Raw genomic sequence first — 25,803 nt, forward strand, 5'->3', positions numbered from 1 at the left:
TTCCAAACAGAACATATTTCTAGCTAGCGTGAAGCAACTGAGGCTTATACTTTCAGAAGAGACACCACACGGAAATTATGAGTTAATATTTATCCTCTGAGCTCTTCAAATTACAGGAAATTATTTATAGCTAACTTAGAAACAAAATATTCTTGGTCCACTGCAAACTTACTGAATTGCAAATTTTCCTGTTTTTTAAAGATCTTTAAAAGAAAAATACAATGTGGAAAATGATTCAGGATCACCTTGCAAGACAAATAGAAAGTAAAAATAAAAATAACAGGTAATTTCTCCCTCCTACACACACTTAATAACAAGGACATGTCTTCACTTCAAATGAAGGAACAGAAAAAAACAATCAAGTAACAATCTAAAAAGTCTCCTTACAGGTCATGTGTCCATAATCTTGATCTTTTATTAGAAATATAAACAAGTTATTGTTTGTCTCCTGTTTATTCTTTTCATGCTCTCTTATGTTCTTTTTTTTTAACAAATATTTTTGGTACTTTGAAACATTATTATCATTATGATTACGATGACCCATAAAATAAATTTTCACAAATAAATTTTCACAACCTCACCTTGCCCAGTTCATCATACTGGTCACTCCAATTTCTTATTCCTTTCTGCTATTTATATTCCATTTCCTAAATCCATGAATGATAGAATATCTGCTGGAAAAACAAAACAAAGCGAAAAAACGAAACAAAAAACAAACCATGGACAGTTTGGCAAATTTCTTTCCCTGATTATAAAAACTGCATTATCACTTCTCCTGTGGATTCCTTCCCCTCCCCCTCTTCTGTCCCAATATATACTGTAGAACTGAAGGCATCAAGGTGTGGTTAAACCCATAAAACCAGCAAGGAGCTACACTTTGTCTTTGAACTTCTCCATGTACTTTCGTATCTCTTTGGAGTCCCCCAGGTCCATATCCTGGCACACCCACTTAATATCATCATCATTGCTGCTTAGGATCGAGTTGACAGTAGGACAACCATCGTCAGGTGGGATGGTAGTGAATGTTGTGAATTTAACCCGCTTCCGTTTAGACGTTGGAGAATGTAAAGGTTCAGATTTCTGTTCCTTTCCGAGTTTGCCCCCTGAGTCAGCACACCTATGAATCTGGCTCTGAATGTTCTTCTGAGCACTGCCATTCAGAAGCTGGTTGCTCTCCTCGCAGCCTGTCCCTCGGTCGATAATAGTTGTGTGCTCATCCTGCTGAGGTGATACATCTCCTGCGTTCTCCAGCAGTTCTGCTTCATTTCCTAGCCAGACCCAATCATGAGAATGGGTCATGGTGGCCTGTCCTTCCACCAGAACCTGCTTGTGACGGTACTTCAGTGCAAACGTTGCACAGTTTATTAGGAAGACAAGAATTGCCAGGCAGAAGACCCCTAGCAGTGCATACATCCCGATCTCCAAATCACTAAGGCCCCTATGTGTCTGTACCAGGTCATTTTCCTCCATGCCTGCATTGCTTTTTGGGAGGTCAACTTGAGCAGGGAAATTGGTGAAGTCTATGGGAATGTTCTGCAGCTGACTATCATCTGACAGTTTGCTGCCATCTAGCCTATTGTTTTTAATTACTTTATTTTTTATTACAGATTTTGCTGTAGTACTGACTTTCCTGATGGCGCTTTCCTCTCGTTCTGCTGAAGAGCTACCATAATGTCGTCCATCCTGACCATAACGTTCCTGATCTGACACCTTGTGCCGCCGGTCGCTAGCACGGTTTTCAATTTCATCAGCATCATAATCTCCACCTGTATCGAGGTCAGCATCATTCTGGCCAAACTTGACTTTGATGTTGCCATTCCCAACAGCCAGGACACTTTTCCTCTTGGACTTTTGGCAGGCTTCGGAAATCATCATATCTACCTTGATTAACGTGCCCTGACCTTCACCTTCTGCTGTAACAACTGGCCATTTTAAGGCAGCATTCTGATGGATCGAGACAACAGATTCATCTAATGATATAGCAGAAAGGGAGAAGTCCTTGGAGTCATAAATATCCAGGGGAGTAACAGAGCTGTCACTGAATTGAATCCAGGTGCTTACCACAGCTTCCTGAAAGGAGAGGGATATGGTTAAAGACAGGGTCTTAAATAAACAGCTCAGACCATTGCAGCTCAGCAGCCCCTCAGCTCCGAAAGGCAGCAGGAGGACATGGGAGACAACGGCTCTACACTGCACTGATGCCTGCACTTCAACTGATGAGGCAGAAAATTGGTCACATTTTTCACTAAGATTCCATTGCTGTCCTTCACATAAATGTTTGACAAAAAAAATAATAATAATTGATATGAGATTTCTACAATACTAACATTAACAAGCTACAATTTACGTGATYTATAAAGAAGACCTTTCCTGCCATACAAAACCTGAAAGAGGCAAATAGAAAAATTACTAGAGGCGCTTGACAGTACACTTATTCTCCTCATGTTCCCCAGGCGGAGATTTCACAGGGAGCTGTCAGATTAAACAGGGCATAAATATCTCAGCAGGAATAAGGAGCTACCATAGCATCTTAGAAATGGTTGGAGCAAAACATTCACCTGAAAGAAAAAGATTTACAGAACAAATGCCATTTTACAGGAGAAGGGTTTGTTTTAAGTGAAATACACTCTATCTTCGAGATAATTAAAAAGTCCACTGCGTTTCTACTGCATTTCTATGTCATGGAGAGGACTGTGGGGATTCTGGTGTGATCTCTGTGATATACAAGCGGCCTGGATTTAACTGGACTGTCTTTGTTCTCTGCAGGTAGCATTGTTAGAAATCACCATTAGAAGCAAATACAAAGCTAGAGGTCAGCTCTTTACCATTTAAATCCCATTCAGATGATAAAGATATTTACTTCCCCATGTCTCAGTAGCTTTCTTTGCAGGCGACTTCTTTATTTTTTCATTTGCTCCAAGTCTTGCCTGTTTAGCCAGAATACATGCAGGCAGGTTGCTGGAATGCAACTTCACACAAAACCAAACTTCTTTTCTTCACCCRACTTAAACTGTCGATAGCCTTAATAACTTTACATTTGGGTACATCAGAACAACTGGGCTGAAAATCACCACTGGGAAAAAATACTGCCACCCTGTTAACATCCAGTCATAATACAAATTTACAACCTAATATGGTTTTCAACTGGTTACAATTTGTTATGCTATGGTTATAAACAAAGGGAATTGCTACCCTTCTAGTTAAATTTAAAGCTTTTCAATGAAAACAGCAAGGGGCATTTAGCTGTGCAGAAGGCTGGAATTACTGAATATTTGATTTCCAAAGTGCTATCAGCAAGTTCTTAAGGGACTGAAAGAGGGAAAATAAGTTGTGGCACAACAGGAAAGAAGGCAAAGTACTTGGTGATTCAAATACACTTCAAACAGCTGAAATGGAGCCAGGGTAACTCAAAAGCTGGGAAGGGTGATGTGCATAAGGAAATTAAAACAGCTGGTCTTTCATTGGAGAAACAATCCTGAAATGGTTGAACAGTCTGAAACACAGAGCTGCAGCTTGAATTTACATCATAGAAGTCTATGGTGGAGCAAACCCAGCTATGGGAAAGTAAACACCATTTTTTTCTATGGATTTGTTTGGAGAGAAAAAGATGCATCTCCTCAGGGAATCTGACACCCTGGTTGGTATCTTCCTTATCCCTAAAGCAGAGGAGTACAGCCTCAGGTACCATTGGAGAGGTACCACAGTATGTTAGAAACGACTGGAGMAAAAGATTCACCTGAAAGAAAGAGATTCATAGAACAAATGCCACTTAGCAGGAGAAAGGTTTGTTTTAAGTGAAACACACTTTATCCTAGAGATAATTAGAAAGGTCCACTTATTTTTAATGAACTTATGGAAGGCAAAAACAACAGCATCATTTCAAGCATATATCACTACAGGCTTGACATTGTCTACCAGTGGCACTCTCTTTTGGAGAGCAGAATGAAAAMAATGATTGGAAAATTTCATAGGGTCAAGGTTGAGGAAATGAGGAGGCCTGCATCTCTTCCTAGCTCTATTATGGACTTCTTGCATAATGGGAAGGTCTCACCTGACTTTGTATTCCTGGTTTTATGGAGTAGATGCAGAGAAGAATGAAATGAGGTTTGTGGGCAAACATGTGATTTACTGTAGATAAGAGAGGTGTGCAATAGCCAAGCCATTATTTTCAGTCAGCACTGAGTTTTTTTAATTTCATAGAGATCCTATTTTTATAGGAAGAACCAATTTCCTCACAGCACCACACAAAGCTGTCATGCTTAGACTACAGATGATATTAATTAAAAGGAAAAAAAAAAGAAAAAAAAGAGAGAAAGGAGAGAGAATCTCAAATCCTGCCAAAATGCATTGCATCAGCCCAAATATTCTATTTGGCAAAAGATCATCTCCCCTCATTTACAAGGCAAGCTTAAGGCAGGGGAAGGAAGTGACTTTCCTAAATGATTATAAATTCTGAAAGGCCAAAAAGAAAAAAAAAGAAAGAAAAAAGAAATGATTTAGTGCCATGTCTTTCAAAGCGCTGTTTCTGCAAATCCTATGTACTGCATCAATAAATCCCCTCTGAATCTCTGACAAGGTCCTCCAATTACTATCAGCGGATGAAGACGGATTGGAGCTTTCCTACCTGAAAAGCTGCTGTCTCATGTCTGATGCTCCCAGCACAGAGGTGACAAATGCCTGTGCTCATTAATTATTAAGCATAAACAAATAGTTTGAGGGATTATCTGGCTCTCCAGCCATTCTTTCCTCCTCTTTTCCATATACGCACACACAAACGCATACTCACTGCACTCTAAACAAATTAACCACAACTACACATTACTGTCAGCATCTCTTAGAGGACAGGATGATTTATATGGTGACTGTGATGATGTGAAGTGAGTCAGATACTGTACATTAGATCACATCAATGACAGCACAATTCAGTGCAGAAGAGATAAAGAAATTCCTTCCCAGAACCACTGTTGATTACCAAATAATCTGGAAGGACATAAAGCACTTCCTTCATCATTTTCCCTTGTGCCCTTTGCTATTCTTCTTGTCCATACCAGGTAACACTACAAACCAGATCAGCAAGTTTGCCATTTTTAATTGACCAGCTGCAGTTCCACCTCCTTTTTTTGGCCTTGAATCATATCGCTGCTCATCACCCCAAAGATGCCACTTGATATACCTTCCTGATAAAAAGCCAACTTGCATTTTGCTTGCTGTTAGTAGCTTTATCTCCCTTGTTATCTACTTACTATATTTAGGTGGGCAAAACACAAAGGGGGAAGTATCAGCAGACATCAGCAACATGGCACTAACAGAAGCCAACAGCACCTGAGGAGCTCTGCACTGCCTAAGCTGGCAAGCCTCGAACCCTGTGGCARGTGTTGTGCGCGGATGCCTGTTTGCTGCCTGTGTGTGATCTATCTAGTTAAAACAACCAGACAAGCAGCCCCACACTCCAAAAGTGACCCGAATGCAGAAAGCAGAGCTCGTTTGGAAGCTCAGCAGTAAGTACGTCGCACTGAGAGTTGGTGAGTCCCGCTGCACTGTGCGTCGCACAAGTTGCCTGTGAAAATCTGGGAGACATAGCAACGATTATTTTGCCCTTTAAAGCCTTACATAGCATTTGAAAGTCTGCTTATCTTACTGTGTTCCAATGAGCCCATCTGCAGCACCACAGTCAGTATTGCTAGATACCTTTCACTATGAGAGACTGTGATTACAACGTGTCTYTCAGTACCTGCTCGGAAAAGCTGGGGTCACTTGGATATCAGGGCACGATAGCTTGCACTTTTCAAGTAAAAATTAGGGGGAGTAAAAGATGTAGGAYTGGCTGTATTTTAGAGAATTCTGCTGCTTAGAAAGATGGATGAGAGGACTGATCAGTATATTTGATTTTATTCTATGCCCAGCAGTAAGAGTCCTTTTAATGGTCTTCATTCACCAAAGCACAGATAAATTTATTTGTGAATAAGCCTTCAGTTGCTCGGGTCAGCTGCGATAGTCTTGGAGTGAGGACACCAAAGGCAAGAAATGGATGACTGGATGGCTCTGCAGAAAACAGATGCATCCCTCCCTCACACAAAGGCCAGGGAATACTGTTTTCAGCAGCTTCTATTAGAACAGTTCTGATTATTTTATCTAGGGACTTAAATACTGAAATGGGTTTCCCTAGCAATTTTATCACATGAAATATCAAAGTATTCCATGTGCATTTATTTTTAAGCCAGTGGCTTATGTAGTAAAAATTGGGCTTCATCATTATGATGTGGAAATGAAAGGCAGCCAGGACTCAGATCTTAATTCAAACCATGCATTCCCTTACAGTGTATTTCTTTCTCTNTTTTTTTTTTTTTTTTTTTTTTTTTTTTTGTCCAATCTGCTAATGTGACATTCCTTTCCAGTGGGAATTTGCTTGTACTTGCAAGGGGAGAATTCAGATTTTTATCTAACAATACATCCTTTCTCCCTCTCCCAAGCTGCTTAATTCCTTTGTCATACTTGTGCACCATTACATTGCTCTGTCAGTTAAAGTAGCTATAAATACARTTTAAGTGTAACTTATATTGCCAGAATGAGATAATGAATCTGTACCGTACAAATACCYTTAATATCTGTTACTTAACTCTGAGAACTAGTCTGCAAGAAGGATGTAAGCTAAAACAAAACAGCATTGTGTCAACCCAAAAGGCAGGGATGTGTAAGTAAGTCCAGCTGGTCTCCCTGGCTCAAGTGGTGCTGGGCACCCACACTCCTGTCAGAGTGAGAGCTGACACTCCTGGAGGTGAGGGAGGACCTTGCAGGATTGGGTCTTGTCACTGATGTCAACGGGAGTTACATGTGTGAAGGATAAGAACTTGGCCTTTAGCAAGCACTAACATTGCTCTTTTTTGCCCAAGAAAAGTTCTGTAGTTTTCCAGTAATGCTTAAGAGATACACTAATGCAAACAGCTATTTATTAAAGGCTTTCTGTTTTGTTTCATCCACTCTCCCATTTCACTTCCTTAGACCATAGGCGATATCCTACAGTGATGAAAAAGCTATGATATAGCTGTGAGCTTCCCCTGCACAGCCAGCTGAAATGTAAGAGTCCTTGAAGCTCACTCTGATCACARAACACTTAAAACACTGGAAGTTTTCTTTTATTTATGATTTTGGAGAAGGCTTAAAAACGGTACTGTTGATTCAACAGTCTTCTGCAAGCTGAATGGAACAGCTTTTCTACCTGAGCAGATGGCCACTAAAAACAGATTGTTCACAGCTCTAGTTTCCAGATTTTCAGAAGTAACTTYGGCCAAGATATTCCAACTTTGATATTTAAAAGTTAGTCAACATGCATTTATTTTTAGGCACCTAAATCAATGACCCATTCTTCAGCATCACCTCACTGATTTCAAAAAAAGAGGCATGGACTCAGTAGCCCTCAGGGTCATTTCAGGTAATTAGTTACCTAACTACAGATAGTGATACCCAACTTCAGGCATCCAAGATTAAAAATTTTGACTTACCCTCTTTGGATTACTAAGTATTTGGGGAAAATGTCAACTTTTAAAGATTTGTGCTTTGGCTGCTTCATGCTACTTAAGCAGAAATGGTACAGTCATTATGATCGAGAAAATAATCTAGTCATTATGTTCATTGAAAGAAAGTCACAGCTAAAATGCTGAGTTCATTCAGATGATACTGAAGTATGTGTAATAGCACAATCTGTATAATGTTTTACGCCTTCCATTGTACTACAGCAATGCACTGTTTAATTTGCAAGGGACAATACTATGCCTGCCAAAGTACCAATTACCCAAGGGCATTTGCTAATCTTTGCTGAGGCTTGGCTACTGAAGATGTTAAAGCAGAGCCAATGAAAATATTTGACTAAGAACACACTAACTGTTTTTTTCATACAACAATGTTGAGACATATACAATCATTTCTGAGAAAAATAAAAACTTCAGCTATCTTAGCTACAATTTATTTGTTTTTCAGCTGTATCAGTAAGGTTTCTATGACTGATTTGGTCTTTTTATAAGCCTGTTTGACAGGAAAAAAMACACTTCAATAATGAAGTTCTTGCAACATTCATACACTGACAAGTATATGCTTAGTTCTGGGCTGCTCCAAAGAAAAAAAGCCCCCTCTTTCAAAAATGTTTCATTATCAAAAAATACTCAGAGCTTGCCTCCTGAAATTCCAGCTCCAGTGAGGATCTCAGCTGGCGTACTCCAAATCACTAGTCACTTTGTGTAAATTTGAGCCACAAGCATTTCTGCACTTGCATTAAGTGACTTGCAAGGAGCATTCCCTGCACAAGGCTGAGTAAGGTTTAGGCCTCAGGACACACAAATGCCTTATAATAAAGTGGGACGTGAATTCCATAGCACGTGGAATTAGCAGAGACCTCTGGCATGAAGCTACCATGAAAGGGCCTAGTAGCTGGGTCACCTTACTCCCAGCAGCCCCGTATGACCAGGATCGCTAAGAGGCAAATCTCACAATGCTTGAGGAGCTGACCATCACCAACACCCTTCCTGCAAAGCATTCAGTGAGGAAGTAGACAGGCCACTTCTCTTTCTCCCAGGGAAGTGGAGGTGGGTGGGATATGGATGTAGGCAATGGGCAAGAGGGCTCCAGAGTGGAGGGACTGAAAGGGGAGAGAGAGATGGAAGTGGGCTTCTGCAAAAAGAAGGAGCTCTAAGTTTGCTGGAGAGTGGGCAGAAGATGTCTAGAGTAGAAAAAAAATGACTAATTTGGGATTCTTACTAAGCATCTAGGTTTCCTTGGGCTTTCCAGGTCCTGGTTTAGAAAAGTTATTCCATTGCCTTCTAATGGTATCTAAATACTGATTTTTTCCACTTGAAGGCTGGAGAAGAAACAACAGATTTTAAACTTCTCTTACTGAAGAAAAGGTGTTTGAGTGGCTCTTGCCTCCAGTTTTATGGTCAGTGTCTTCAGAGAGCACAATGCAGCAGTGCTAGCTGTAGCCTGAGAAAAGGGACAGTAGCAACATTAGGACAGTGTCCAGCAGTACCAGAATCAGAAGGTATTGCTCAGAATGGGAGCCTGGTATGCCCATCACTTTTGTGTCAGCAGGTGTCATTCTAAGGAAGCTGAAATTGTTTTGCAAAAGAACATCAGCTTCAACAAAATATCTCATGAACCTCATTCCATAACGCAAATGCTTGGAAAAGTAATTTCAAAACAAAACTTATTTTATATGTTTATATTTTTATAAAGTATACTTAAACTAAACTAAATTATATTTATAGTTTTATATTTATATTATTTACATCTTTTACTCTTTTCTATTATTTCATATCTTGCCAATTGTAATGATGTATAATGGCATGTCATATCACATCATATCACCATGCCATAATAAAATATGGCACGTCATGTTAGGCACTACTGGAATGCCACGTCATAATATGTCATTACCTGCTTTTGATAACTATCTTTGCATACTTAGGACCAAGTATCTATAAATCTGATTAGTTGATTAAATACCTCTGCAGCCCTTCCAGACTCACAAGCTCTTTTATCTGCGGTCTGAGCCATGATACTTCCAGTGATGCTGGAGGACAAACAGTGCACTCTGTCCTACACAGCAGAACTAGGTTAGGTATGCTTTAGCCTTTGTTTTCACAGTCTTTGTCTCAAGACAATACGTCAGGAGTGGTTTCTAAGCCCTGGAGAAGGGTATAAATGGGTTAATTACATAAGATTCTTATGTTTATAGGATGAAGTAAATTGAACAGATGGGCAGCATGTCCTTCTAGTTTGGGCATTTTCCTGTCACTAAGTTATAAAACAATCTAAATTATTTTTATGTTCCAGAAAATTAGGTAGCAATAGTCATGAAAATGGGCCATAAAACTTGACTTGAGTTCTTTTCCTACTTATGTGAGATGAAATACAGTTTTTGTGAGAGCAGTGACTGTGGATAGCATTAATTGCATGGTCCCCAGCYTCACTTGTCAAATCAACTGACAGAAAAAGCAATGAGCATACAGCTTGTTCCATTGCTATTGACCCTTGTTTTTATCTGTTCCACAGCAACTGTTTGCCTTTATCTGGTGTCCTTCTCCAGTCCTTTTTTTCCATATGGGTTGTGACCTGAAACACACTTCTTGAAAGACTCTCTTTATAGAGATGGAAATTTGCTGTCTGGAATTAAGTAGGATCAGCAGAGTGAGGCCCTAATGAACTCAGTGATGATCCCACCCCCCTCCAAATTCCAGCTAGAAAAAAGAAAAGRAGCTTGGCTGTCTGCTGTGACTCTGACAGGAAAAACAAATGTGTTTGGCTTTCTTCTGCCTCTATTTTATAGCCTTCCAAAATACTAAATTGTCATGATACCCGCAGCTCTGTGCTCGCTGGTATGGAAAGCAATGGCATCCTCATACAGCAAACAGGGATCACTGTCCACAGACTGCCTGTGCTGCAGCAACAAAGGCTTGGGACAGCCACAGATATTGCATTATTTAAAGAAAGTGTACTACAATACAAACATAAGAACTTTTACTTAGGACCTAAGTCCATATTTCAAGGTAAGAAATGAGAAGACAATTCCAGAATGCCTCTGGAGGAAAGTAATTTCCACAGATATGTACTAAGGCTCTGCTATGGTGCTTAGCTTGTAAACTTGCCACTGAAACACCATCAGTGTACCAGACTGATAAAATATCAACCAATCACAAAAGGCAGYAACAGTAAAAACTGTCATGCACACTACCTGTTTAGGAGTATGAAGCAGCTCTTGGGCAACTGTTGTAGCCACAATAGCTCGACTACTTGCTGTGCTYGGCTGAAGAAAGAGTGAAAGCCCAGCCACCAGTTGGACTCCAAGGTCTGTTATGGTCACTTTGTCATCCAACACAGTCACTGTCTTCTCTGCCAGGATGGAGTCAGACAGAGGAGACAAAACCTTCAGAGAAACCCGTAAGAATGCATTTAGCAAAAGGTTGATCAATTAAAACAATCTTTATTTGATCATTATCCCCTCTTGTCTTCAAAGTTTTAAGCACAGAAATGAAGTGACAGAACATGYGGAAAAGGCTGTCTGGTTTCATGCAGAGGATGGGCAAATAAATGTTCAGCAGAGAAGTTATGACTAAGAAGACTGGGCTCAATACCGAATGGTATTCTGTCTCAGCTGTGTTATTTGCATCACTTCATTTGAAGTGCTGATTTAAAACTTTCTTCCTCTGCTACTCTGGGTCCCAGGATGAATGAGCTCATCAGATTTATCTCCCAACTGATACAGAAGGAAGTTAGCATCATTTAGGATTTGTCCTTCACTTCTTTGCTTGGAAATACTCATTCCTCTGTCTTCGCTCTTTTTGATGGAACATCAAGGATGTATTCCCTTTAATGAGACTGATGGCCATATGGCTATCTTTAGGGAACTGAGGATAGTTAGTTCGTGTACACTCCCTTTTCTCCCCCTTTCATCTCACGTCTACACCCGAGACAAGCTTTATTCACTCTTTGTGCTTTGACTTAAGCAAGGATTTAGCCAAGAGGGGAGCTGGGATACAGTACTGGCAAATTCCAGTATTAGCCTTTCAGGGTTATTAACCAGGCTGTATTTTTGTTTCCTGAATTAGTGTTTAAATGAGTCAAAAGAAACTCAGCATTGTCTAAAGATCTCTGTCTCAGTCAGAACTGTGCCCATCAGCTGACTGGTGGTAACCTGCATCTGTGAGGGGCAAAAGCTCTGAATTTCCACTGAGTCTGAAGTGCTGGCTCTCCTAAACGTCTCTGAAAGCTGTATGTCTTCCAGCTTCTGTCTATGCCTCAGACTGAAGCTAGCTTGGGTCAATGACCTTGTGCGGCATTGCTGAAGGCCACTGGAATTTTACAGGAAATTATCCTATTTCAAGATAGCAGAACACTGTATGGGAATGGCAGAATCTCATCCAGAGCACAGTACCTGCATTGTTGTCATTCCTATTTCCCGTCCGATCAAAATCCTGCCATCCTGCAACTTGGCAATGTGAGGCTCTTCCACTTTCATAAAATCCATTACCAGGTCTGTAATGTCAAACTGCCAGTCTGAGCCGAGGAGGTAGTTCAGCTGACCCCAAGGGCTGGAGTCCTCAGCTACAAACTGTGTCAGGACGCGCACCATGGCATGTTGGTACTGCAGAGTGCATCCTCGTCCTTTCCGTTCATCTTCATCCTCGTCATCACTGTCTCTGGTGGGTCTTTTTTCATTAAAAATGAACCACAAAGAAATGTTTTCAAGAACATTAGTGAAAACTAACATGAACTATTTAACAGATATTAGCTAATGTAAAGTATCCCCTTAAGTAACAGCCCTCCTTTCTGCAGTGTTGGTACCGATGCTGATTCATGGCTAATTAGCCTGGTGAACAACCATATGGGTGGACTATACTGCTTCTTCACCTAAGCTGGTATGTCTGAACAGCACTTACTAACCCAAGCCAGTTGAAGTAAGTGGACTTTACCAGGGCATCACTCTACTCTGTTGCCCACAATAGACACACAGAAAGGACCAAAACTGTCACAGACTTTAAAAGCTTTATTACATTTGCAGATGCCCCATGCAAAGCTGGAGACTCCAGTATTGTTGTTCCTCAGGGAAGGACCCTGCATTTTGGGTGCAGGTGTTATAGCCGTTCTTGGTGAGGGTTAAAATCAACTCCATTCTTTTCATAAAAACATAGAAACTGAGCAACTCAGACTCACCTTTTATTGGAAACAACGGGGACTCGCCAACCTTTTATTTGACTCAGTTCAGTGTCCGAAATGTCGATCTGAAGAGGCAGGCGTGGAACCCAGACTGTGATTTGCAGAGGAGCACTCAGATACTGATACGTGAAGTTCACAAGTGCATTCACCTTGCCTTTCATTTCTTTGCCATTGACAAAAACATAGTCACACCTGTCAGAAACCTAGCAGAGGGGGAGGAAGGAGAGAAAGAGGAGAAGGTAACTGCTGTGACAAAACAGGCTCAAAGGGGAACCCTGGCACCTCAGCTACAAAAACAAACAGAAAAGGCTCTCTTCTCCTTATGCATGTTAATGACAGCCTTTTACAATGGGAGCAGCTGAGTGCAGAAGTCCCTGGTAAGTTCAGGACGTGTAATTACATTGGAGATCCTGAAGACTGGATCCTATTTCTGAAAGTGATGGTTGATTTTCTGTTTGTTATGCAACAAGCCACTAGTGGACCACAKCTCTATGGAGTCTATAATGAGCAAGGCTCCTTCACAGCTTGGCCAAGAGGAGCCCAACAAACCAAGACAGGTCTCAGTGGAGGCACACAGTAAATCAAAGCTCTGCCCTGGTGATTTTGACCTCCATGGGATGTGACAGTGCTTTTAGTCTAAAGACAAAGCTGGCTCTGGAGTGGATTTCATCCACTGAAGAGTAACCACAATAAATGTTACCTGTTTATAAAGGTTTACATTTTGATTAAAGCTGTAAAGGATTTCTAAACACTGCAGTAGATTTATCATTAACATGTAAATACTGCCCTGAAATATAAGCAAGCATTATCATAGTCATGTAAGAGTTATATCAGTAATCACTGCTTTAATCAATGTTGTAATTTACAGACCATTGAGTTTTCTCATTTATTACCTTACTGAGTACTAGTGATAAAATCACTCCCAAATATATAAATCATTAAGAGGGATGCAGATAGTAAGAAGTGACTCCATGTGATAAAGTCATTGTCATATCTATTCCTAAAGGTGTCATAAATGTCTGGGGAAATCCTGTGGCACATTAATCATACATTAAGTGGCTAGCAATGGGAGCTGTTACATTACTAAATGAGTTGGTATGTCTGCAGAAATTAACAGTAAACCCAGCAGATCTCTTCAATTCCTAGGCCAGCTCCCATCCCTTCAGAATCCTATTTCATCATCCATAATGAGTATCATTACGAGTGGTAATGTGTCTCCCACCTGAACATCTATTTATACTATCATCTGCTCCCTTTAATCTCCACCCGCTCTTTCCAATACCATTTTATTCAAATGAGGTTTATCAGCTGGAAATGCTCATGTCCCCAGGCTAATCAAACAGATGGGTGCCCTCTATGACCACAGATACAGGAGCTAAACTGTTCCCAGTCRGACATCCACATCCAATTTGTATCCTCTGTCAGGATGAGGCACTGCTTGCATTCTAGTGGAATATTTGATGGTGAGATTGCAAGAGAAAAGTTCAGAGAACAGAGTAAAAACATTTCCCTGACACATTCCCTCAAGAGGCTTATGCTCTAATGGGGTTGTGTACATACTGCAACACCAGACCTACCAGTTTGGTTAGGCTTCTGCCTCAGATCATCTCAGGCAGGTTAATAAGTGGGAAGGTGGTAGAAATTCCCTCATTTTATAAATATGAATAGCATGGTCTGTTTTCACATGTGTTACTTGAATGCTAATACCAAAAAGGGCTTAGTTCATATTWGGCTGTTCCTGAACTTGTCTCATATAGAAGTCCTGCACACACCAGCAGGAGTTACMTACCAGGAGCTAGCACTGACTTCCTGGTCCAGGAGTTATTTCTGCATAAACCTGTGCACAGCTACCAGGATGTATGTACCAGTTCTCCTATTTTCACTGCTARTATCTAATGCAAGCCTATTGCTTAGCTGCTGTTTGCTGAAAACAGGAATGTCCAGTGGGTGACTCTGCTCTCTAAACACTGAATTCAGAGACGGATAAACTTTAAAGGAATTCACATCTAAACAATATACCACAATTAAATGCTACCTGTGGCACATCACCCTCAGTGCAGGCCTGGGTACAAGGAAGTCACGGCTCACATGGGCTCTAAATCCTGTCTTCCTCTGTGATCTCAGAAAAGTCACTTAAACTCTTCCTATCCATTTTTCTCCCCTGGTGTGAGCACCACTTAGCTCAAGGAGCCTTGGTTAGAGGGAGTCAGAGAGTTGCACTGCATCTGGAGTGCAGACCATTCCTAGAGCAAAGCAAGAAGCAGTCAGTGTGCCTGGGGGAGAAGGCCCTATCTCCGGGACATTTGAAAGGCAGCTTCAGATATGGCTCTTCTTTTCTTAGCCTATCTTCCTTTGCACAGAAGCTTGCTGGAGGCTTGTCAGTACAATCTAATCTAATTCTGCTTGRAGCAGCAACCATTCCCATTCCGACACTCTCTCCATTCAGTTCATTCCTGCAGAGTTGCTCCCAAAGGGAAATGAATGAACCTTTTTGAGGTAGTTAATTGTCTGAGTTTCTTATTTATGCACATAGGAAACCACGCACTAATAGAGATTTCTGGTAACACATTCAGCTTCAGAGTAACTAGGTCTGGCCTAGGTGTATGATTTAACATTATCTAAAGCTCAACATCCTCCGTTAGAGAACAAATGCAACTGTCAGGGGAAAAAACACAACAATAGTAACAAAATTGCAATTCCTCAGTGGTTCTGGGCTGAGATCCAACCTCCATCTTTATTTGTAAAGCTGCTATATGCCTTCATGGATATGCGACAAACAAATGGCTAAACAAATATATCCAGCATCCTAGGGGAATGGCTGTAGGAGCTATCAGGCAGCCCTTAAAATTGCCACAGGTTAATATTTACTACTGGATATGCATCAACCACAGTGGCAGGCCTTTATGACTTGCAATGAGAAAAGCATTACTCTTCACCAAGTACAAGCACGGTTCATGTCCCTACATATGCTCTTTCTTCTGTTCCTTTATTTCTGATAAAAAATTGAGAGAACAGTAGGACCACAGCTTCTATAACATTGCATTACTGTATGCATTTTAGCCGTGGTACTTTCAGGTACCACACTCTTCTTGAAGTAACATTGATTGCTTTTGACAAAGAAAGGCTACAGCTAGTGCTATACAGGGGTTGAAAGGGAGAAGGGAGCAATAATATCTTAGCATCTAATTTACAATGTGAATGTGCTTTTCATACGCACAGGTTTAGGATACTCCTCTAGAAACATTTAATTAAAGCTATTCCATAGTTTGCAGCTTCTGTAATCACTGCATCTCAGGTAAGCTTAGTTGTAGAAGGCTAAGTGGAATAAGAGCAAGTGGAATCACTTCCCTTGTGCTTGTCCCATGTAATACCACTTAAAAATAAAATAAAATAAAAAGATTTCTCAGTCTGAGTGAACAAATCTCAATGTATTGATTTGCTGTAATTTAGATTATCAGAAGGCACGTGCAAGGTCTGATTTGCTAAGCAGATCCCCTCACAAAAAAAAAAAAGAGGATTACGTGACTGCATTATGTAGTAACAGACCCCTTTAGCTCAGATTAACTTAGATGGAAATCACATCACAGTCATCTTGTTTTTGGAGCGATTCAAAGCAGACGTTATAACCCTATTTTGTTCTGTTCTCATATGGGGTTAAAAAGGGTGGGAACACAAGACTGGTAGGGAGAACCTAAAACATGGAGGAAGGGTGGTAGGGAGATTAAAAAGAGTAATAAATTAAATGGRAGCATATTAGAACTCAGAATCTTTTTAATTTAAATGGTGTGTTTGTCTAAACATTTTTGATTGAYGGTTGTATCTCTTTGTTTTTCACTAATGTTTTAAAACACCCACAGGAAGGTCCCTGTAAATACAACAACCACCTCTCATCTCAGAGCCTTGCCCACAATACTTTATGGAAGTTTCTGAGAGAGCCTGGAAGGCTGGAGATTTTGTGTGAACAGTGATATTTCTCTCATCTCCTGTAGTATTTATGCTTTTACCATGAAAACATTTTCCCTCTGAAACTGCTTTTTATCTTTGGCATCTGAAGAGGTGTGAGATGATGAAGAGAAAGCCTGCTTAGCCACCACCTTTACGTGATTGTTTTTACCCATTCTGCATAGCGGATCAGCAGGAAGTTTTGCATTTTAAAGAGCTTTCTGATGCTCTTTCAGCAGTTTCTTTCATTATTAAGCTGCATTCATCTACTTTTCCCCTTTTTTCTACTTTTCTACCTTCTCTCTAGATTAAAACTAAAATAAAGAAGCTAGACAGCAAAAGACAGGGCTAAGCACAATTCCCAAGAGGTTTCTTCTTTGTCTTTCTTTTTTCTGCCATCATATTTTTGTGCCCCTTTCTTACAAAGGCCATTGCCTTTCCAAATGACTTGGATAGCTTCTCTCTGCCACAAATCACAGTTTATTGAGCTGACTAAGCTAACTACTGTCTKGAAATTGAAAAAAAGTCACTCCTGAATCATAACCTATAGCACTAGGTGGCTTTGTGATCTGGGGAGTGAATGCAGCTTTCCACCCGCTAATGAACAAATTAGTTGCAGCGAATATTAAGGAGATTCCCAGTGAGGTTCCTAGACAAATGCAAAACCTCTGTCTCTTCCTTTACCTGCTGTTTTGCAGATTAAGGTCTTGATCCTACAGTGAGCTCTGCATTGCAGAACTGCAAGAAGAGAGAAGCCTATTACAGCACAAGCTGCCTGAAGTCACCATGAAGAATGGGACAACATACTGCCTTGGAGTCTGCAGCCACAAAAGGGACTCTTGWCACTTCTGTAAGAGGGAGGAATAGGGTAATCCTGTTTTGTTGGGTTCAACTCCAGTGCAGGTTCCTGCAAAATCTTCATTCAATTACAGAGAGGTGGAGGYAGACGCTTTACAAGACAAATTCCATGTCAAATATATGTTAAGATTGTCTTTCAAAAGATGGTGAATTCAAAATACCRTCTGTTCTGTTTCATGTCTTCAGTGGCCAACAGTGGACGGAATGATGACTAGAAGACCTAAAAATGACTGTTACAGACTCTGTGAGTCTATTCTAAGCTTGTTTAATYCTCTAGAGTTTTTTCACCTCTGGAGACATCAGTCTCTACCAACAGGCCTCTGAAGGACAATTCTGAAGGACAAAAAAGTGATGCTTTTAACATGGCAACACTGTTAAGCTTATGAACACTGTGTATTTGTGAGTTATGAGCCCATCTTCTAGGAACAAGTTTGTGTGGCTTGGCTTTAATTAAACACTGACGTTTAAAAAGTCTCAGACCTTTAAAACAAACACAAATGAAAAGGTATGATAATGGTAGATGTCCTGTTTGTAATCATCACCTGTTATGCCTTATCTTGTGTATTACTTCCCTTCTTCATCAAACTTTACATGAAGACAGTAATTACATAATTCAGCTCTAACTCTGGGTTCAGCACTTGGTTTGTGGAAAACATTTTGATGTTCCAAACTCCRTTTGGAGCTAGCACCAAGATGTCAGAAAATCTGCTTCACTTCAGAATAATCCACAGAAAAATGTCTGGACTGTAACAGCAGGAATATTGTATCCCAGGAGAAAGACATAYCAGTAGGTTTGCATGACAGAGCCCCTAGGGTCCTTCATGTCTAGTATTCCTGACATTGACTCTTCTCCTTTTCACTAATGGTTTTAATACCATAGAAACAAAGAAGCTTGCATTCTTCTAAAGAGACCATACATCACAGAGATTTTTCTTCTGTTTCTGTCTCTACTCCAATCTGTTTTTATTGCTGCAAGAACATATTTACATTTTGTGCAATGGCCTCATACAGTGAAGAAACCACTGCTGCAATTTAGAAGAATCTAAGTCTCTTAGCAAGACGCAGCACAGATGGAGTGCCTATTTCTGAACAGGTTCAGTCCTGATGAGCTCTCTTCTCAGGGCCTGGGAAGGTCAGTTCCGTGATTTGTGGCTTTTAGTCTTTCCTCTAAGACTTAGGTTCACATTCTCTTCACACTGTAATTTTGATGTGACAGAAAGTGTTGTTGAATGTTCTTAAACAAATTTATCCTTTATTTAAGATAACAATTTTTTCAGTACTTGAGCAGCAGTTTTCTGATGAACTTTCCTATCTCACTGGAAAGATTCAGAATCTTGTATTTTGGTGTGTAAACCCATTTACTCATTTCTGTTATATAAACAAAAGTGTTGCTAAAACTTTCAAATGTTACATAAATGCTCAACTACTTATAAAAGCACTTCTATGAACAAAAACCTTATCCCTAGTAACTTTTAAAGGAATCTCAATTTCAATGGAAAAAAATTACAGGATAATTAGTAAAGAACAGTGATAGTCAGCACTTTTCAAATTTATGACTCTCCTAGTATTTTAGCTCAATATCATCACTCTTACATAACGCAAGGGCAATTGAAGCACATGAGCACTAAGCTTTGTGAACTAAGGCACTTAYTCCATTAAGAAAGACTGAGCACCGGAATGATATATCTATTGAATATACCGCCACATTACATATTATCATATGGAATATACTAGACAGTGATAACCCTTCCACAGTATTTTTGGACATTCCTTCAGAATTTYGTAGTATTAATTTCCTTGCTATAGAATTTCATGATATTCTTTCAAAAGACCAGCTGTAGAAAGGAGAAAAGTAGAAAGTAAATTCTAGAAGTTTAGAGAGAAACTAGCCCTAGGTCTCTAGCCTTAATTCTAATTAAAGACTATGCTTTTGCACATAAAGGAAGTCCTATGCTTCATGCAAGCTAGGTGACGGCAGCTGCTTCATAAGAAGGATTTGAATGCCTGGCTGCATAATCCTGAATAATCAATAACCTACTACTGGAAAATGGAAGCTATCTCAAGGCCTATGCTATTTATTTTTTCATGTTAAACTGCTTAAGTCTTGTACGAGCTAAAGCTTCAGACTTGAGCTGTTCCATGATCGCTGAAATGGTATTTACAGACTTTATGACACTGCTAGGGCAGCCTTCAAAAGGAAGCACCCATTACAGGAGCCGCTCGTTGCTAGTGTAACTAGACTTGCCGGAGCCTCCTACCGTTCCCACCAACTTCAGCTGGAGCTCTGAGCCGTGACTTGGAAAGTGAGCCAAAAGCTTCCCGCACAGGCACAGCAATACAGGTAAATACAATAATGAAGGCTTAACACTGATGACCGTCATCTTAACAAACGAAAGATTTGATTTTTCATGTTACAGGCAAGAATAAYGCTGAGACTTGTTTTTATCTAGGACCCAGTGGAAAAAAAAAGAACTTGTTTCTGGAAACAGTTGCATGGAATAACTACTCCCATTCTGGAAAGAGTGATGAGGGACAGGATAGGTATTATACTTTAATAACTGATTTAAGCCTCTTACATTCTGCCATTCTTAGAATTAACTTTCTGCAGTTTTTGATGGATAAAAAGGCTTGTGCTTTAATGTTGCTTTGTGCTTGTAAGCAGCTGCCACGTTCCAAATACGGCTTCAATCCCTGCGATCAGTCCTCAGGCAAAATTCCCAGCAACCTGCACTAAATAACACAGGGATCAAGCCCTGAGGGCTGAAGAAGAGGAGAGCTCTGTAAAATCAGGGCTGTAGTTTAGGAAGCAATTTGGAATCGCTCTGTTTAGAAGGGTCTGCATTTTCAGTATTAGCAGCCAGATTAGCAAAACTAGAAAGCCCCCAAAGCTAGAGAGCATTTCTTAGGGAAAAGGCACATTATTTAATCTCATCACAAAGATTTTGCTGGCAGCTTTGCAGAGCAGAAGCAGTACATTTAACTAACTGACTCTCATTCACTGCGACAGAACTGAGAGAGTAAAAGGGGCACAAAATGCCAGCTGACACTGGAGGGCATCTATTTGCTCCCAACTGACCAGCTTTTGAAGCTGAACTGCAGCTCCACTGAGCCACAGCAGCTCTCTGCAGCTAGCATTATCACGTAAAACCAAATCTGTCTGGTTTTCTGCGCTCTCRAGTCAAGTAATTTCTGAAAATAGGGAAGAACAGAGAGTTCGGCTCTACTCACTAGGGACATGCCAGACTACATGTAGACCTTGAGTCCAAATAGCTTGTGTGGCAAAGCAGGATCACAGGATGAGTACAGTGACTTTTAATCTCTTCAGACTACACTCCTTGGACAGTAGTTGCTCATTTGTAAACATCACATTCCTTGCTGTTTTCTAACTTAACATATATCTACAATATAGAAATTCCCAAAGTATGAATTTTAGCTATTGAGATAAAAGGAAAAAAAGGGTACCGTTGTTTTTTCYGACTCTGTAATGCTCTCAAAAAGTTTGGAGGAAACTGCTACTAATCCTCCCACCAAGCCTACARCTGTCACAAGACTAATACTATTTCTTCCATTTTCTTTCTTGGTCCTGATTGTGCAGCTTTGAAGCTGATTTTGAAGCATTTTCTGTGGGACTTCAGGCATTGCTATTGCTACTCTGCTTTGACTTTTAATTTGCAATGTACAGATTCTCCGCACTGACATTACTAACACAGCTGGGGAGCTGAGTAAAGGCAAGAGATGACGGGGAAAGAAGTCTGCAAGGATATGGCTTAAATGTTTCTTAAACTGCCCTTGAAAWTTTTGCGTATTATGCAATGGCAAGGTATTTACACCTATCACATTGCTGAATTTAAGTATCTCAGCCCATGTCAATYTTGAGTTTCAATTTTGAGTTTCAACCACAGACGCTGACTGCCAGGGAGTAGTGTTATATATACATTAATGATAGAACTTCCTCTGTGAAAGCTCCACACATKGCTGGCCTGTATGTCATATTTGCATCTGACAACTGTGCAGTAAATTTCTAAAGCTTTTCTGAAGTTTTTCTGCTCTGCTGATGTATGTTGATCCTAGTAAATCACAGGACTATGAAAAGTATGGGGGATGGACTTTCTATCTGTAATTCTGTTCAGAATACAACATATCAKATTAGATTTACCAGAAGAAAAGCCAGAAAAGTAACAGGGCTTCAGACCAATAAGGCAGCGGAATTTCCATGTTCTCGCTGTTCTGCTGTGTTTTTAAGGCTTCTCATTTTGACACAGATCACAGGAACAAAAAGTTACAAGAGAAAAGAGAACTATCGGATAAAGAAGGCACTGGGTTTGCTCTTGAGAAGAGACACGGTTTCTGCTTTTGAGGGCTTGCAAGGCTGTATTAGGATGCCGTGAGTTGAAGGCGTATTTACAGTTCATCAGCTACTGCACTCGGACCGCAGGGAAGTCGTTTGGGGTAGACCCTCCGGGGAGGATGGGGCTGTGCAGCGGAGCACAGGACAGGGACCTCCTGCTTGTCCTGAGCCCGCTCGGGTGTCCCCACAGTTCTGCGTGGACACCAGGCTCCGGGCCCCCAGGCAGTGGGGCTGTGCTGGCTCTGACCTAGCTCGCTGCTCCTGCTCCTGGGGTGAGCAGGGGGCTTGCGCATCTGTGAAGGAACACACAGATCCCTCACGAGCAACAGCTCGACTTTTCTACGCTCCTGTCAGAAAACTAGACAAYTATTTTATTTTTTTAAATGGTACAATTTTGTCTGTGCTCTGAGATGAAGTACCTGAAAGATGGATCCACCTTGCATGAGGAGTTGCCTGCATGCTAATGCGGAGGAGGACTGGCAGAACCTGCTGTTGTTTAGATTGAGCCCTTTGCGCTTTCACTGAGCCCTGCAGGACTCCCGTTAAACCATGAAAGAGAGATTCGCAAGCGTTACATTAAAGTGACTGCACAGAATACAGCTGGTTTATTATTAGCCCATATTAGATTCCTGGAAACCCCATCCAGGGTAGCCTTCCATTTCTTGCTTTGCTTTATAGGACTGACTTAGGAATGAGACTTGTTTTAAGCTGAAGTTTATCTACTTACTCGTTATTCAGCATGTTCAAGTCTACAACAGCTGCACCCAGCTAACAAACTCCAAATAGAGTTTTATTTGACCTAAGTAATAAATGAGCAATAAATCAATTGTGTTACATTCACTGCACAAGCGTTTTATTGGAAGTTAGTGTTCTTCCTGGATCGAAATTGCTGGTAGGAACAACCAGTTCTTTCTAGTCACTCCTTTGTTTTTATTTTCTCCTATAACCTGCACTAAAAACATAATGCGATGCCCTAAATCCTCTGAGGCTTGAAGGCTTTGTAATAAAGCATCATACAAAGAATATATGTGTATGCTAAGATGCAGAAATGCAATGCCTGTTTGGATGCTTACCCTGCCAGACAGAGCAGGAATCAGAAAGTCTGTGCCCGTGATGTGCCAGGGTTTCSAAGAGGATGAAATCTTCTGAAACTCTGCTTCCCCTTGAGATCGTGTCCCCATCTCATCATTCCCTGGGTCCTGGCTTCACCCTCTCTTGACTGTAGGTCTGGGAAGTTCAAAGGGAGCTGGGAGCAGCCGAGCCCATGCAGTAGGCACGGGGACCGGAGTAGACCGGGCAGCAGAAGCTGGTGCTGCAGCACGACGTTATTCTCAGTCAGTCCTTCAGTTGTGTGGAGCAGCTGATCCCCATACAGATCAATACAGGTGCAGTGTGTGGGAACTAGCTGTATCAGCCTTGTTTATGGGTGTATAACCATGCTTTTCTAGGTAAGGCTAGCACAAATAGGGGACCGAACGTTTTCCCTGAGCTCTGGAGGCAGAAGCCTGTGTTTGAATCAGAAGGTCCTGGCATCCAGGCTCTGTACTTCAGAGAGCAAGTGATCTTGCTGCCTCAGTGCATGGCCACTGATTCAAGTCAGAGTAAATAACTTCCTAGTTGTTGCCTAAACAATATGATGAAAGGCCATCTGTAAATTCATACTCTTACTTTTCTTAAGGAGTTTTTGCTTTGGAATAACCATGGTACTATGATGAGACCTCAAGGAGCCTGAGGGACTGTTCCCATACGATTAAAATTTCAGGGGAGCTTTGCTGATGGCTTTAATGAGTGCAGGACTTTAATGAGTGCAGGACTGAGGCTTAGGAGATCGATTCTTTATTAGCTGCCTGCAGCTCAGCCACTCAGCCTGGAATTGCATTCAACCTACTGGCAGAAGGATGCATAACTCAACTTTTACTAAAAATACCTATGGATGCTGCTAACTAGATGTTCCTCTGCATATCAAAGGGAAAACAACGTTTCTGTCTCTAGTTTTAAACTAGATATAAGTTTTTCAAATACTTGAAAGCAAGGTAGAGTACTGAAAATTCTTTGCAGTTAAATAAACAACTGAACAGGTTAAAGTACAGCTAATTCTTTAAGATTAGGAATATTAAGACAATAGCCAGGTATCTTCTAAATAACAGCTGACAGCTGTTTTTCATTACTAAATAGGATCTTGTGATACAGCTCCAGCTATGAAATTTTGAAAATAAGCTATTAAAATTAGTACACAACTATCTATTGATCTCTGAGGAATCTGGCAAACTGAGACTTTCCTGCATCATGTGTTATGTAGCATCAAGACTGGCCTTTAATCTGAATAGATTCACAAACGAACAGTCGACTTCTCAACCTAAGTTTGTGTCTATTTAATGAGAATGGATTTCATTTTATAAGCTGTTTTCATCACAAATGGCAAAATCTCTGAAACTTATAAACCCTAAATAACTATTTCATGTGAGTAAAGTTAGCAGCCTTCATAGTAAAGTTATTCATGTGTATAAATAACTACTGGATTAAGCTTTCAAACAAGAACTGTAGCCTTGACAGGTGCCTATAATTCCCATCACTATTGCTCTGAAAGCATTGACACCAGCAGTGTTTCCATTACTTGTCACTATTAAGCTAGAGTTTAACCATAAAAATCCCTAGGCAGATTTTCAGCCCCCAGCAGTTCAGTGTGCCTTTGATCTGGGATTTTGTTTCAACTTACTCTGATAACASAGGGGCAGCTGTGACACTCTGCTGTGATTTTCAGCTCAAAACAGAAATTCTTAGAATTTTTTCCAGTGGCCTTTACCTGTGGTTATGTCTCCCTCTGCTCACTGCTCCCAATGGAAACAAGAGCCACTTACATTAACAACTATTGAGGGTCATCTTTAAGGTAATATCTCTGTTTCTCTTCTTAGTGATGACCATAGCAGCTACATGTATAGATTAGTATTGTTTGAATCCATCTTTTGATCTGAAAACATCTCCATGTTATTAATGCCATTTAAAAATAGAAATTAGCAAATAAGGTCTTCAGAATACGGTTCAGGACAACTACATAGAGATTATTACCAATTTTTTAAATTTACTAATTATAAATGATATAAATAAATATGAAAATAAAATACCATGTATATAGCATCCCTTCATGTAGCAGTGGCATAAAAGCTAGTCCAAGAATGACAAAATGCAAGCCCAARATGCCTTCAGTAGCTTCTGAAATACACATAGACAGATTTTTGATCTCAGATTATTTCCATGGAAAAACCATCCAGAACTTAGTAAGCATCACCAAGAGTTTGCAATCTGGAAATGTCCCTAGGTACTCCCAGTCTCCTGAAACTCTGCTCCTCTCTACAGCATCAAACTGCAGCTGTTTTAGGAGCCCAATGACCTGGGAACCTGGAGTCATGTTTGCTCTTGAGCAAACTGCTCTGAAGCAGCTACAATCCACTTGAATTTCCAGAAAATGGGAAGGTGTCTAGGTAAGGAACTACAATTACTATTAACGGCTTCAGATATATGGATCCTATAGGTAAATTCCAGCTTAGCACAGTCAGATTTGGCTGTTACTTGATTTTTACTGCTATAATAACTTTTTTTGTCCACTTTTAAAAGGTTGGATCATTGTGTGAAGGTCTACAGTATTCAAAGCCTTTTAAAGTTCTTTACTTCAAATTCTGAAGTAAAGGAGTAGAATGCTGTTAGGAGTAGAAACAGAGTTTTTAAAAAAGTAGAAGTAACTGTAGTGAGCAGATTATGCCAGGACACAGACTACACACGGAGCCGCCTAGAGACCATGCTTTTTACCCCTGGAGAAACTATTAACTGTTACTTGCGGATATATCTATGTTTAGACGTTCACTGGGCTCTGCTTCCCGGAACTATGTAATTGCAGTCAAACTGAAGGTACCGCAAAAATTAATACAAATAGGCTTTTATCTGGTGGCCATTCAAAG

The 25,803-nt window shown here is 40.5% G+C and overlaps 1 protein-coding gene across 1 annotated transcript in view; it reads right to left on the reverse strand.

Moving 5' to 3' along the window:
- Positions 1-395: 395 nt before the first annotated feature.
- The window catches only part of TMEM132C (transmembrane protein 132C), a 206,311-nt gene continuing 180,903 nt past the window's right edge, over positions 396-25,803 (reverse strand). Inside the window, exons 6-9 of the mRNA XM_085321023.1 lie at positions 12,700-12,905; positions 11,921-12,194; positions 10,721-10,912; positions 396-2,070 (exon numbers count right to left, since the gene is read on the reverse strand). Of these exons, the coding sequence (XP_085177149.1) occupies positions 871-2,070; positions 10,721-10,912; positions 11,921-12,194; positions 12,700-12,905 (1,872 nt within the window). The 3' untranslated portion in view covers positions 396-870. The remainder of the gene's footprint in view (positions 2,071-10,720; positions 10,913-11,920; positions 12,195-12,699; positions 12,906-25,803) is intronic.

Source organism: Rhea americana, unplaced genomic scaffold (assembly GCF_003343005.1).
Source record: "Rhea americana isolate MKP2758 unplaced genomic scaffold, rheAme1 scaffold_68, whole genome shotgun sequence".
Lineage (NCBI taxonomy): Eukaryota > Metazoa > Chordata > Aves > Rheiformes > Rheidae > Rhea > Rhea americana.